The sequence below is a fragment of the Stomoxys calcitrans genome, chromosome 3 (genome assembly GCF_963082655.1).
Source record: "Stomoxys calcitrans chromosome 3, idStoCalc2.1, whole genome shotgun sequence".
NCBI lineage: Eukaryota > Metazoa > Arthropoda > Insecta > Diptera > Muscidae > Stomoxys > Stomoxys calcitrans.
Genome location: NC_081554.1, coordinates 126,748,031 through 126,761,286, shown reverse-complemented (window position 1 = coordinate 126,761,286; position 13,256 = coordinate 126,748,031). Strand labels below are relative to the sequence as shown.

Sequence of the window (13,256 nt, the reverse complement as noted above, 5' to 3'; positions counted from 1 at the left end):
CGTAGCGGTTCTTGTCTCGGCGAGGTATGCATTTTACATTTCACGCCCTTCATTATCATTTTTATACCCTCCATCATAGAATGGTGTGGTATACAAATCTAGTCATTTCATTTGAAACCTCGAAAAATTGATCTGCGACTCCAAAAAGTATATGGATTCTAGATAGTCTTGACATTCTGAATCGATTTAGCTATGTCTATCCCTCCGTCTGTCGAAATCACAATAGCGATCGAACACGTAAAGCTAGCCGCTCGGGATTGGTCCATGGCCATATCGGTTAGCCCAATCCCCAATATATCCAATTCTGGATATAGCCCTCATTTAAACCAACCGCCGGATTTGGCTTCTTGAGCCCCTAGAAGACTCAGTTTTCATTCGATTTGACTGAAATTTAGTTCAGTGCTCTTATGCCCTTTAACACACTCCAAATCTCAAACTGATAGGTTAAAAACATATATAGACACCAAAAACCGACCTCCGGATTTGACTCCAAGAAGCATTAGTTTTAGACCGATGGGGCTAAAATTTAGGAACTTAAAAGACTATACTTACCACCATTACAGCGATCATCTTTGTTGCCACACTGGGACTCAAATGCAACAAGTGACTCAAAGAAAATCCTTGTAAATCGAAAATTCCTATTCCGCCTACAACTTGGGTAATCGGTTCCAATATACCCATTTCCATCAGACAAACTGTGGCACGAAATATATCATCTGTGGTAACTTCACTGGGTTTCCATACTCCAAATCGATAGATCATTATACGACGTCCACATTGATCACGATATGGAGTAACATGGACTATATCCTTTGATGCAATGTATGTGAGATCTAAGGGACGCACTTTTTCAAAGAAGTTTTTATTTTGTTCTCGAAATTTGTAATAGTTACAAAGCTGAAATCATAACAAAAGCAAATACAAATGAAGATGTAAATACCGGGTGTTGAGCCATTCCATTCAATATTCACCAATTTATAGCTTTGCGGAATATTCCAAAAACGTGCTCTCAGGTATCGGATCAAAAATTCATCATCTGTGCGATGGGGCTGGCATTTATCATGTTCGAGAATATAATTTCGGAATTCTTCAATAGTTTGTATACGTGTCTCTTCGCATTCCCCCTGTTCGATGGCGACTTTTTTAATGTCATCGGGCAATTCTGGGTCCATGTTAAGTTCATACTCAAAGGAGGGCATTTTTGTTCAGTGTTTCTATAAGAAAAGAAATGTTTCCTTTAGAGCAAACTTTTGAAATTCAAATTCAACTATTAATGAATACTTAGATAATGATATTGAACTATATTAACTTGTTTGTGTGTATCTCTTTATCAATGCAAAAATCAATTCAAGCGTATGTTTATCCCAGTAAGGTATTTCATTAACTTATAACCAATTATAGCTACAGGCGATGTAAACGTGATTACAAATTGCGCTTAATTGTTCGAATAAAATTCAATCAAGTAAAGTGTGTGTATTTGTAGCAATGTTCTTTCCAGCTACCAATAACTAATTCTTTGGCCATCATTTTGGGAATGACTAGAGATATGGGTAAAAAATGTATCAACAATAAATCAGCCGCATGACGTGTCGATCAGACTCTGTAGCAGCATGCATTCACATTAAATTCCCTGAAATATCTCTGCGGCCCGGCAACCAGAAGAACTGTTGAGCTATCTCGTCAAGGACGGTTTTGAAATTCCATGTTAGGGTTAGTGGTTAAAAATATATAGAACATCTTGTTGATCATTATACGAGTCTAATACGTAGTAAGAACAGACAAATTCGAATCCAATTTCAACTATGTGCATAATGTAAGTGAGTCATATTAAATCTTTCTTTTTTATTTTTATTTCATTTATTAACTTTTAAGAAATAAAAATAAGTGCTCTAAACGATGCTAATGAACTGGTCACAATTTTTAATGACGAATTTAATTTCAATAACATGAAGGCTCTCAATAATTATTTGTGTCGTTGAAAATAAAAAAAAACACATCATTTGCATAAATCGTTGGAAAAAGATCGGCATTTTCACACAATAACAGTGTGTTGAAAAAGGTCATCCAGTTGCAAGATGACTTATGTTGCGATGTTGTTGTTTGCATGAACACACATAGCAATTACCAAGCCAAAGCTTTCTTAGTTCGGACGGGCCGAATCTTTTATTCCCTCCACCATGGATCGCATTTATCAAGTTCTTTGTCCGGTGTCTCTTTAAAGGTAGAACAAGCAAAAGCGCTTTAATTTCGACCGGGATGAATCCTAAATACCCTCCATCATGGATCGCATGTGACAAGTTATTTGAATGACCTTTTCAAATATATTGGAGCTACACTGTCGGACAAAATAAAGTGCGGTTTTAAATATTTTTAATTTTTTGATTGAAACAAATATTTGTTGTTTTCAAATGTTTATAAATTATAATTTTCTTTTTGATTCGGTTAGTATTTTATCGAATAATGAACTTAACATCGAATTCTTACTTTATGTTTTCTATTTATAATGCAAACTGCATGACACATAAGTAATTTCAAGTGATAAAATAAAGTAACACTTCTTTAATAAATATTATAAAAAATTAAATAACTTTAACATTTAGTACGAAGTTGCTCCTCCTTATTTATGACTTCTCTTAATCTTTTCGGCATACTTAAAGCAAGATTCTTCAAAGTATTTGTTGGAATTGCCCTCCACTTCAAGCTTTCAACTCAAAGCTTTTCGCGATCTTGCACCCACATATCTTTTTGAGTTTCGGTTAAGGGCTTCATTTTGAAAAAAGTAATGGACCATACTTATTTTCTATATATTTAAGTAATATTGAACGTAAAAGTTAGGTACTTTGCTACAAATTATTCTTTTTTAATAACTTACCATAAATTTCACGATTTATAAAAAAACGTCCTTTTTTATATCGCTAAGACTTTTTTTATACTACAACAATTTTACATAAGAAACCTGAAGGAACGTGTTTAAAAATTTCAAGTGTTTATGGAAATAATTAAGGCACTCCAACCAATAACGAGAAAATAGAAAAACATTAAATAATAAACGTAGATAAAAAATATTGAGGATTAAAGAAGAAGGGTACACAACCGCACTTTATTTTGTCCCACAGTGTATATCTAGTAATAGACCGATATCGAGCGCACTTGTCATGTCAATTAGAAGTCATACAATTAAACCACATTCATAATTACAGCAAAGTCTTATAGTAATCACGCCCTCTAGAGGCAAAAAAGTCATATTGTGAGATTGGTTTATATGGAAGCTTTATCAGGCAATAGACCGATTTGGACCATACATGGCACAGCTATTGGTTTGAAATCGAAAAATTCTCAAAATCCTTCTGTTACTGTGAAATGGATAAAAATATTGCAAATTTTTTTTTATGGATAAATTTAGTCACTAATTGGTCCAGGGAGAGACACATCGCCGGTGACATTTGGTCATAAAATAAGAGTTTAACTGTGTATCGCTACCCGAATAGATATTTTTGTGCAGATATCTAATAGTGATTTTGATTCTGAAAAAAATGTTACACGAATGTAAGGTTAGATTGAAAAGAGGGTGCTAGTATTAATCCTACCCATTTCACTATGGACATACACCTAAGCCAGTAATCGGCTTGTTGTGCGCTCTTAAAACTTAAAAAATAACCGTTGAGTGAAGCGGACGTATTTCGCTCCTCAAAGAAAAAAATAAATATATATTCGTATCTCGGAATGGGTACTATTACGAAAAAATTTTAAAGCCTTTTGGAGAGGCTAGAAATGGACTCCAAAGACTCAACATCTGCGGTGGTGGCGTCAGACCGCAGCATGTTGTCCTCCCCTCCTATAGGTGTTAGTGCCTTGGCACCTGTAGTCGAGAGTAATGCTTCAAGCGCACAACTAGTCGTCAGACTAATAAATGAGGAAGAGAAGGATAAACCAAAGGGATGCACAGTTCGTTCCCAGTCTTTAAGTAAATGGAGTTTCCGACTCGGATTCAGACAGCGACAGTGTCAATGAAACAGTCATCGCAGCCGAATCGAGAGATGAGGGCATCGGGAGACGGCAAAAGTGAGGCTTTGCTAAGCTCAGAAGCAGACCGAGAAATCGATCCGATACACGACGAAGGAGACAGAGGAGTGTGTTCCGGCAGCGTAATTGGGCAAAATTTCAGGATGCTGGAAGGGATAGAACACTTCTACGGAAGCTGGAAAAAGAATCAAATCTCCCAAACAGCATAACACTGCTAAAATACTGAAGAAGAAAAAGTGCTCCCCGCTTTAAAGTACTGTGGGAAAAGCAAGCCAGCCATCCAGCATTGGAGACTTCAGACTGAGTCCTGCGGAGGTGGACAAAATTGGAACAGGAACAAAGGAAGCGCGCACGACCCCTGAGTTTTCATAGAGGACTGCGACTTCCAAAAGGCCACAGCCATCACGGAAGGGGAAGATGGTCGCTGAGAATAGTAAGGAGCCGCCCTCTTACGTCAGAGTGACAAGGAAGCACAAGAGAGATGAACTGACTTATGCAGTCATCAATATTGGCTGTGCATCCGGTAGGATTCCACCAGATCATCGGTCCCAAGTGGAGGATCTGGTTAACGATAGGTTTTTCGAACATGTGTGGAACTCTGTAGGGGGTCCACCCATACAAATGATAAGCTGCGAGTTTAGAGGGGACATCTTTACGCTGCGTTTTGCGTCGGCGGAAGTATTCACGCTCCCTGGGAGGGTGCAAAGCTCGACCTTGTGAGAAAGGTGGATATCCCCCAGCTCACAAAGGCTACGGTCTTCATCAAGGGATGGGGCAGTAAATTTGCGACGGAACGCATGTTGGGATTCTTGGGCATGCAAAACCAAGGTTTGGTCGCAGAGAAGTGGTTGGTCTTCCACAGAGAGGAGAAGGAGGAAGGAACTCTCTTTGTGTTTGGAATTGATCAAGTCTCCGTGACGAGTTTGGCTAAGACTAAAGGCATGGTGCACTGCGGGAGCAAAGCTTTCTTTTTCAAGATTGGGAAGACTAGGATAGGCAGAAATTTTCATTCTGCGACACCAGGCTGTGCAGTGGCAGGTGACACAACACCGTCCAACAAACAGGGGGCCGACAACGAGACCATCACGGCATCTTTCAATATTGGAAAGACGCTATGATCCTAATATTTAAATATCAGGTAGTGTAGAGGCGAGAGACCTAACACAGCCTACCAAACAGGAACCTGACGACGGACCTATCACCAACTTAAAGATTCGGAATACTGGGATAGGTAAAGATCCTAATATTGAAACATTAGGCAGCGCAGCGACAGGAGACTCAATGCAACCTAACCAACAGGGAGCCGTTGATGGTACCATCACCTACTCCCAAGAAGCCCATTTACTTAAGATTCGGAAGGCTAAGATAGGCAAAGATCCTAGTATTAAAACACCAGGCATAACAGGGAATGGAAACCCAATAAAGCTTAACGAACAGGGACCCGACGATGGAACCATTACCGACTTTTAAAAAAAAATCGAAAGACTAGACTAGGCAATGAACCTAAAACGATGACATCAGGCCGTGCAGTGGCAGGAAAGTCACTGCAGTCTAAAGAACAGGGAGCAGACGATGAGATCAACACCTACTCCCAAGATGCCCATTTACTGAAGGACCAATGATTGAGGTAATCCAGATAAACCTCTACCGGAGCGAGACTGCTACACACGCTCTGATGGAGAAAATCAGCAAGGGCAAGATTCATATTGCCTTAATTCAGGATCCATGGACGACCCGGAACAAAGTCTCTGGACTAAACCATATCAACTACCAATTATTTTATGCTATCACTGGCATTCGGCCGAGGACCTGCGATATTTGTCATAGAAATTTGAATTGTCAACGTCGGATGCAACAGTGGTGAGACAGGGAGACGGTGGAGCATACCTGGCATCACTTTATCTGCTTTTATCTAAAAAATAAAATAATTACCGACACCCAAGGCGTATTTAAGAGCATCTACTTTGGGAACCTGAACGATAGTAGGTGAAGGATTATGGCTACACAAAATCTATTTTCCTGTTTAAATTATCTTGATGCAAAAGTCCTTTCGCCATTCTTGGAGGTAGCTTCTCTAGACCTCCTGGCCGTTTTGTAATGCATGTTGGCTCCTTATCGACTTCTGCGCTTTTTGAATCTTTCGGGGCGACACAATAGACCTAAGTTCCCTGAGTGAAACTGATAGTGGATGAATTTGCTAGACGCATTATATACCCTAAGTTTAAAAACCACAGCAGCAGCAAACACAATTTATAAATTATTTATTTTGAAGTTTATATTTTTATACGGCGAATTCGAAAATGACTTGCCATATCAAATTCTCTCAGCTGGGTTGATGCGGTCACCTGATAAATACGCCTTGCCGACACCTATAAACTTGAAATTCGATATAAAATTTCGAGGGCACAAAAATTTCTCTGTTATTTCAATCCCTTTAAGTAAGTTTGGTTAGTATTTTGTTGACGATTTTTTTTTGTTGAATATTGTAAAAATTTATATTTTTCGCTAGTTTTTAAATTAAATGAGCCATCATGTGTATAACAATATTGAGATTTTCTTGAAAGAAATCATATATAATGCCAAATTTAAGTCTTATGAGAAAATTTTGATAAATGGTTGTCCTTCGAGAAAATTTTGTTAAATGTTTGTCTTTTGGGAAAATTTTATGAAAAAAATAACTTTAAAGAAAATTATTAATAATATTTGGTTTACAAAATCACAAATATTTTACATTTTGCTCCTTACAGACATTGTTATTAAAATTTTATTTTAGGAAAATAAGTTATTGAAATATTGTTTCTAAAAAAAATTTTTGAAAAAAAAAATTTATTTAAATTTTTAAGAAATATTTCATAAAATTTTGTGTGTTTTAAAACCAATTTTTTTTAATTGTGTCTGTAGGAAAATTTTTAGAAAAACTTTGTCTTAGAAAACGTTGGATTATAATTTTATCATAGGTTTGATTGCAATTTTTTTTTAGAATTTTTTTAAGATGCACGGAAACAGATGACAGTATTTGTTGTTTGTAGCCAATATGTCATAAAAATTTTGTAAAAAAAAGTTTCTTTAACATTTTCTTCATTATAATTTTGTCTTAAAAAAAATAAAAATTTTTTCAATGAATTTTTTTATGAATTCTGTTGATTAGAAAACTTTATTTAAGATTATATAAGATTTGGTTTTTAAAAAAGTTTTATAAAATGTTGTCTCTCGGAAAAAATTATTGGAAGTTAATCTTTGAAAATTTTTATTGAAATGTCTTAATTACAAATATTATTGAAAGTTTGTCTTACTTTTTTTTTAAATATTTCCTTTTTTTGAAATTTTGTCTTTAGAAATATTTTGACTGAAATTTCGTTTTAAAGAAGGTATTACGTTCGCGTTTCGCAATATTTTTTTGACAATAGATTTTAAAGCAAAAAAACTTGCTGATTTCATTCAGTCAAACTTATGGCAAAATTTTTATAAATTTAAATTCCTGTAGTGTTTCTAAAAACGAATCGCGAAAAACATGGGTTTCAACGGTGAAAAACGAACATAGTACCAGCCTTTAAGAGAAAATTTCATTGACATTTTGTATTTAGAGCAAATTGCATTAAAATATTTTCTTTGAAATTTTGTGTTTATAGAAAATTTAATTTAAATGTCTCTAAAAAATAATGCCAAGGTAGCCCGGGCATGGCCAAATGTTGCCTTTCCAGAATTGTTCACTGAAATTTTGTCTTTAGAAAAAAATTTATTCGTATCTAGAAATAATTTCATTGCATTTTTGTCTTTAGAGAAAATTTAATTTCATTATGTGTTTAGAAAAAAATTTATTAAAATTTTGTGTAAAGAATAAATTTCATTACTATTTGGTCTTTAAAAAATTTCATTAAAATGTAGCCTTAAAAAAATCATTAAAATGTTGTCGCTATAATAAATTATTTGGCGTGGCCCGGGCCTCAGCAAAAAAATTTAATTTTCATTAAGAAAAAATTTATTGAAATTGTGTCTACACAAAAAATTTTTTATATTTTTGTCTTTAAAAACTCTTTAAAAACTTTAAAAACTTTAGTTTGACCGAAAATTTCATTGAAATGTTGTCTCTGGAAAATTTGGCCACTTTTAATTTTGTCTTGAAAGAATCTCAAAAAATTCCTTTAGAAAAAATTTTGTTGAAATTTATCTTTAGAAAAAAAATTAGAGGGTCCGAGGCCTGAGCCAAAGATTAACGTAAAATTTTGCAACGTAGACTTGTGACTTAAAGTCACTTTTTTGCCAGTCACTTTTGTGGTCCAAGGACGAACGCTATTGATTTTGACGCATATATAAGCATTCATCCGATATGTCCTTTTAAGGCTGTAGTAGCCACAATTTTGGTACGATCTTTACAAAATGTTCCGCAAGACGTTCTATTTAATGCTCCAAAAAGTGTGTAGAGCCTAAAAGTGTCATATGGGAAGAAAGATATGAATAGGAGGTTTATCTAAAACTCAACCGATTTTCATAAATTTATGCACACATGTTGCAACAATAAATAGAACGTCTTGTGTAAAGATCGGACCAATATTGTGGCTACTACAGCCTTAAACAGCCATATTGGATGAAAGATATATATGGGAGCTATATCTAAATCTGAACCGATTTTATAAGCAATAGCGTTCGTCTTTGGACAAAAAAGTGGCTTGTGCAAAATATTACGAAAATCGAACAACAAATGTAGCCTGTACCTTGACCACAGGAATATCGAATATCAAAAGAATAGGAAACAAATTTCGAAGTCGAGAGACGGGGATTAGGAATTTATTTTAGATACATGGTCTCTTCGGTGAAACTTCTAACGATTGCATGTAGTTTACGTTTTTGCTATAAGCTTTTAAGTAAAAAAAAAAAATCTCCCTTTTATACTCTCCACCATAAGATGGGGATATACTAATTTCGTCATTCTCTTTGTAACTCCTCGAAATTTTCGTCTAAGACCACACAAAATATGTATATTCTTGATCGTCATGATATTTTAAGTCGATCCAGTCATGGCCGTCCGTCTGTCTGTCAAAAGGACGCTAACTTTCGAAGGAGTAAATTTAGCCGCTTGAAATTTTGAACAAATACTTCTTATTAGTGTAGGTCGATTGAGTCATATCGGTCCATAATTTGATATAGCTGCCATATAAACTGATCTTGGATTTTGACTTCTTGAGCCACTAGAGGGCGCGATTATAATCTGATTTGGCTGAAATTTTGTTCAACGGCTTCTCCCATGACCTCCAACATACATGCCAAATATGGTCTGAATCGATCTATAGCCTTATACAGCTCTCATATGAATCTATCTCCCTATTTTAATTCTTGAGCCCCTAAAGGGCGCAATTCTTATTCGATTTGGCTGAAATTTTATACAATGACCCTACTATGGTATCCAACATTAAATTCTATTTAATTAGCTTAGCAATTCTTTTCCTCTGTCCTTTGTTTGCTTAAAAAGAGAAACCGGGAAAAGAACTCGACAAATGCGATCCATGGTGGAAGGTATATAAGATTCGGCCCGGCCGAACTTACCACGCTTTTACTTGTTTGTACTTTTTATACCCACCACCGACGGATAAGGGGTATATTCATTTTGTCATTCCGTTTGCAACACATCGAAATATCCATTTCCGACCCTATAAAGTATATATATTCTTGATCAGCGTAAAAATCTAAGACGATCTAGACATGTCCGTCCGTCTGTCTGTTGAAATCACGCTACAGTCTTCAAAAATAGAGATATTGAGCTTAAACTTTGCACAGAATCTTTTTTTGTCCATAAGCAGGTTAAGTTCGAAGATGGCCTATATCGGACTGTATCTTGATATAGCCCCCATATAGACCGATCCGCCGATTTAGGGTCTTAGGCCCATAAAAGCCACATTTATTATCCGATTTTGCTGAAATTTGGGACAGTGAGTTGTGTTAGGCCCTCCGACGTCCTCCGTCAATTTGGCTCAGACCGGTTCAGATTTGGATATAGCTGCCATATAGACCGATCCTCAAATTTAGGGTCTTAGGCCCATAAAAGCCACATTATCCGATTTAGCTGAATTTTGGGGCGGTGAGTTGTGTTAGGCCCTTCAGCATCCTTCGCCAATTTGGCCCAGATCGGCCCAGATTTGGATACAGCTGCCATATAGACGGACCCTCCGATTTTGGGTCTTAGACCCATAAAAGCCACATTTATTATCCGATTTTGCTGAAATTTGGGACAGTGAGTTTTGTTAGGCCCTTCGACATCCTTCGTCAATTTCGTTCAGATCGGTCCAGATTTGGATATAGCTGCCATATAGACCGATCCTCCGATTAAGGGTCTTAGGCCCATAAAAGGCGCATTTATTGTCCGATGTCGCCGAAATTTGGGACTGTGAGTTAAGTTAAGCCCCTTGACATACTTCTGCATTATCGCACAGATCGGTCCAGATTTCGATATAGCTGTCATATAGACCGATCTCTCGGTGTTAGGTTTTGGGGCCATAAAAAGCGCATTTATTGTCCGATGTTGCCAAAATTTGGGACAAAGAGTTAAATTAAGCCCCTCTACATTTTTCTGCAATTTGGTCTAGATCGATCAAGATTTGCATATAGCTGCCATATAGACCAATCTTTCGATTTAAAGTCTTGGCCCAATAAAAGGCGCATTTTTAATCCGAATGCACTGAAATTTGACACACTGACTTATGTTATGCTTTTCGACATCCGTGTCGTATATAGTTCAGATCGGTTTATTTTTAGATATAACTACTGAAAGGACCAATATTTTGTTATATACAATTGAACAATGACTTTTACTTATTAGTATTTGGTCCAAATCGGAACATATGTTGATATAGCTGCTATGGGGCGTAAGGTGTCAGTTTTGCACCGGATTTTGACAAAAGGTGGTTTACATATATCCAAAGTTCGGCCCGGCCGAACTTAACGCCTTTTTACTTGTTTAGTTTCACATCACTTTTATAAGCTTTTTCTTAAAGAAAAAATATTTATATTAAAAACAGCTCATTTCTCTCAAACAGCGTCAAGGTCGCAACTTATGTATATGCTTCTCAAAGGGCTTGTAAGTACCTTTAATTTGGGGTTTTACTTTGTTTTATAACTAACTTTAAAGTATGTAATTTATCAAAGTTAAGTAGAACAAATTATCCCCAAACGTATAATTTGTTATAATTTTTAACAAAAACTGGCGTATCGCTCCTTTTTAAAGTGTTTTCTATTGCAATAAACCGAAAATACTTAAAAAAATTCAAATTTTTCTTTTGGCCAAAAAATGGGTTATAGGCACCAAAGTGCATTGTATATTGCATTTAAAGTTAATTTGTGTACTCCCATCCCACAGGAAAGCCAGGTAGCCAAAATTTTGATCGCTCAAAGAATTATCGACTCAGACACAATTTCTTCAATAATTATTTTCAAAGTTCTACTAAAAAAGGAGTTCCCTTATCATTGTACTTAAAACTTGAATCGGACAACACTCATTGATATGTGAGAAGTTTGTCCCTGTTCATGGGCAAATTTGCATTTGCAGATCTGCAAAAAATGCTTCTAAAAGTATTTAAGAAATATTTTCCGTTATAAAATATATTATTATTTGGCGAAATTGAAGTTCATATAGAGCTAAATTTCTATTAACATAATTGTCCATTATGCTAAAATCCATGGTCCCCTCCTTATTTTGGCCACAATTTGTGAGGTACTATGCCATGTAATTACAATTACAAATTCCGCCAATGGGTAAATGCAAATTTGCCCATGAACATAGCATTAAAGAATAGAGGCAAAGTTCTCACATATCAATATGTGCTGTCCATCCAAGCTTAAGCTCAATGGTAAGTAACCTCCTTCTTAGAACCGAATTCGAACGGCTTGCGGCAGCGCGACACCTCTTTGGGGAGAAGTTTTAACACGGCATACTCACAAATGTCGCCAGCATTAGGAGGGAATAACCACGAACATTTTTCTCGCCAGCATTCGAACCCAAGCTTTCAGCGTCATTGGCGGACATGCTAACCTCTGCATTAAGGTGGCCTCCCCTCCACCGGGCGGCTTCGATCCAGCCGTGTAGCATGAACTTCCAGATAGAAATGCCAGAGTTCCGTCAATCCAAGACTGTGCCTCTGGCAGCAGTGCCTAGCACTCGAGCTCAAGTATCGTCTCAGATATCCGATCGGAAACCTCTTCCATTCCTTCCATGCTTCCTATCGTCGCCGAATACACCGCGATAGTGTGACCTGTATCATGCATCTAAACAAATTTGTTAGTAAAAACAACAAAAAAATTTCCTGTGCCAACAGAGACTCTGCTGAAAATTGGAAAGCAATAATTTCTTTCTAAAACAGCAAACATTTACTGCTGTTTTCAAAAGTAAATAGTTGAAAGTTGGCAAAAAAATTTTAAGGTTATATAGCGTAAAATGCTAACTAAATTTCTGCAATTTCATAATCTTTCAACGATTTGAAGTAACAGAAGATAAAATACCTTCTAAAATATTATTAATGCCTTTGAACAAAAAGTTTACGCCTGAAACTGCAAAAAAAGTATAATAATAATTAGCAAATGCTTTAAAAATCGTCAAGAAGTTCAAAAGTTTGGAAAGTTTTTCTGCAAAAGTCAAAGTAATTTTGATTTATATGCAGCAGGCAGTATTTGCTGATATCATCATACTCATTTTTTTGGGTTTAGCTGCAGTGGTTGCCTCATACTTAATCTGTATGTCTATGAGTCCGATATCTAGTCCTCATGCGGGGCTATACCAAGACAACAAATATCCTTACGTTTCACTTTTTCTCCATCGCAGTCCACTAAACTACAGAGGCGTAGGTTAGTTTTTTAGGGCCAATGGACTATCCTCGGATTCAGGCCCCATTTCGAGCCCGTCTGCATGGTGCCTTCCATCTGTGAGCCTTCTCGGTATGCTCCTGTATGTGACACTTTCAATTCAGTCCCCAGTCCAAGATCACACCTAATTATTTAACCTTGTCGGATATCGAAATCGTTTTTTTTTTCAACAAACATGGAGTGTCAAATTAGTCCACCTTCGTCTGGGTTAACATTGAGACCCCTAGGTCTAGTCCAGTCGTATGCCATCTCCAAGATCCTTTCGACCTATCTGCATGCTAATTCGGATTCTTGCCCCTGAGAAGCAAGTTATAACATCGTTTGCGTAGCAGACGGGTTCAAATCCCTCCTCAGTCGGCAGACGTAAATGTTATTTGTGGTGATCA

General features: G+C 36.5%; 1 protein-coding gene across 2 annotated transcripts in view; it reads right to left on the bottom strand.

Annotated features, from left to right (window-relative positions):
• LOC106092864 (alpha-tocopherol transfer protein) overlaps positions 1-13,256 on the bottom strand; it is a 36,647-nt gene that overhangs the window by 7,269 nt on the left and 16,122 nt on the right. Inside the window, exons 1-3 of one of the 2 annotated variants that reach the window (XM_013259804.2) lie at positions 2,873-2,940; positions 972-1,214; positions 553-897 (exon numbers count right to left, since the gene is read on the bottom strand). In XM_013259804.2, the coding sequence (XP_013115258.2) occupies positions 553-897; positions 972-1,199 (573 nt within the window). In that variant the 5' untranslated portion in view covers positions 1,200-1,214; positions 2,873-2,940. Of the gene's footprint in view, positions 1-552; positions 898-971; positions 1,215-2,872; positions 2,941-13,256 lie in introns of those variants that run through there. The other variant, XM_013259803.2, reaches the window with a different exon arrangement.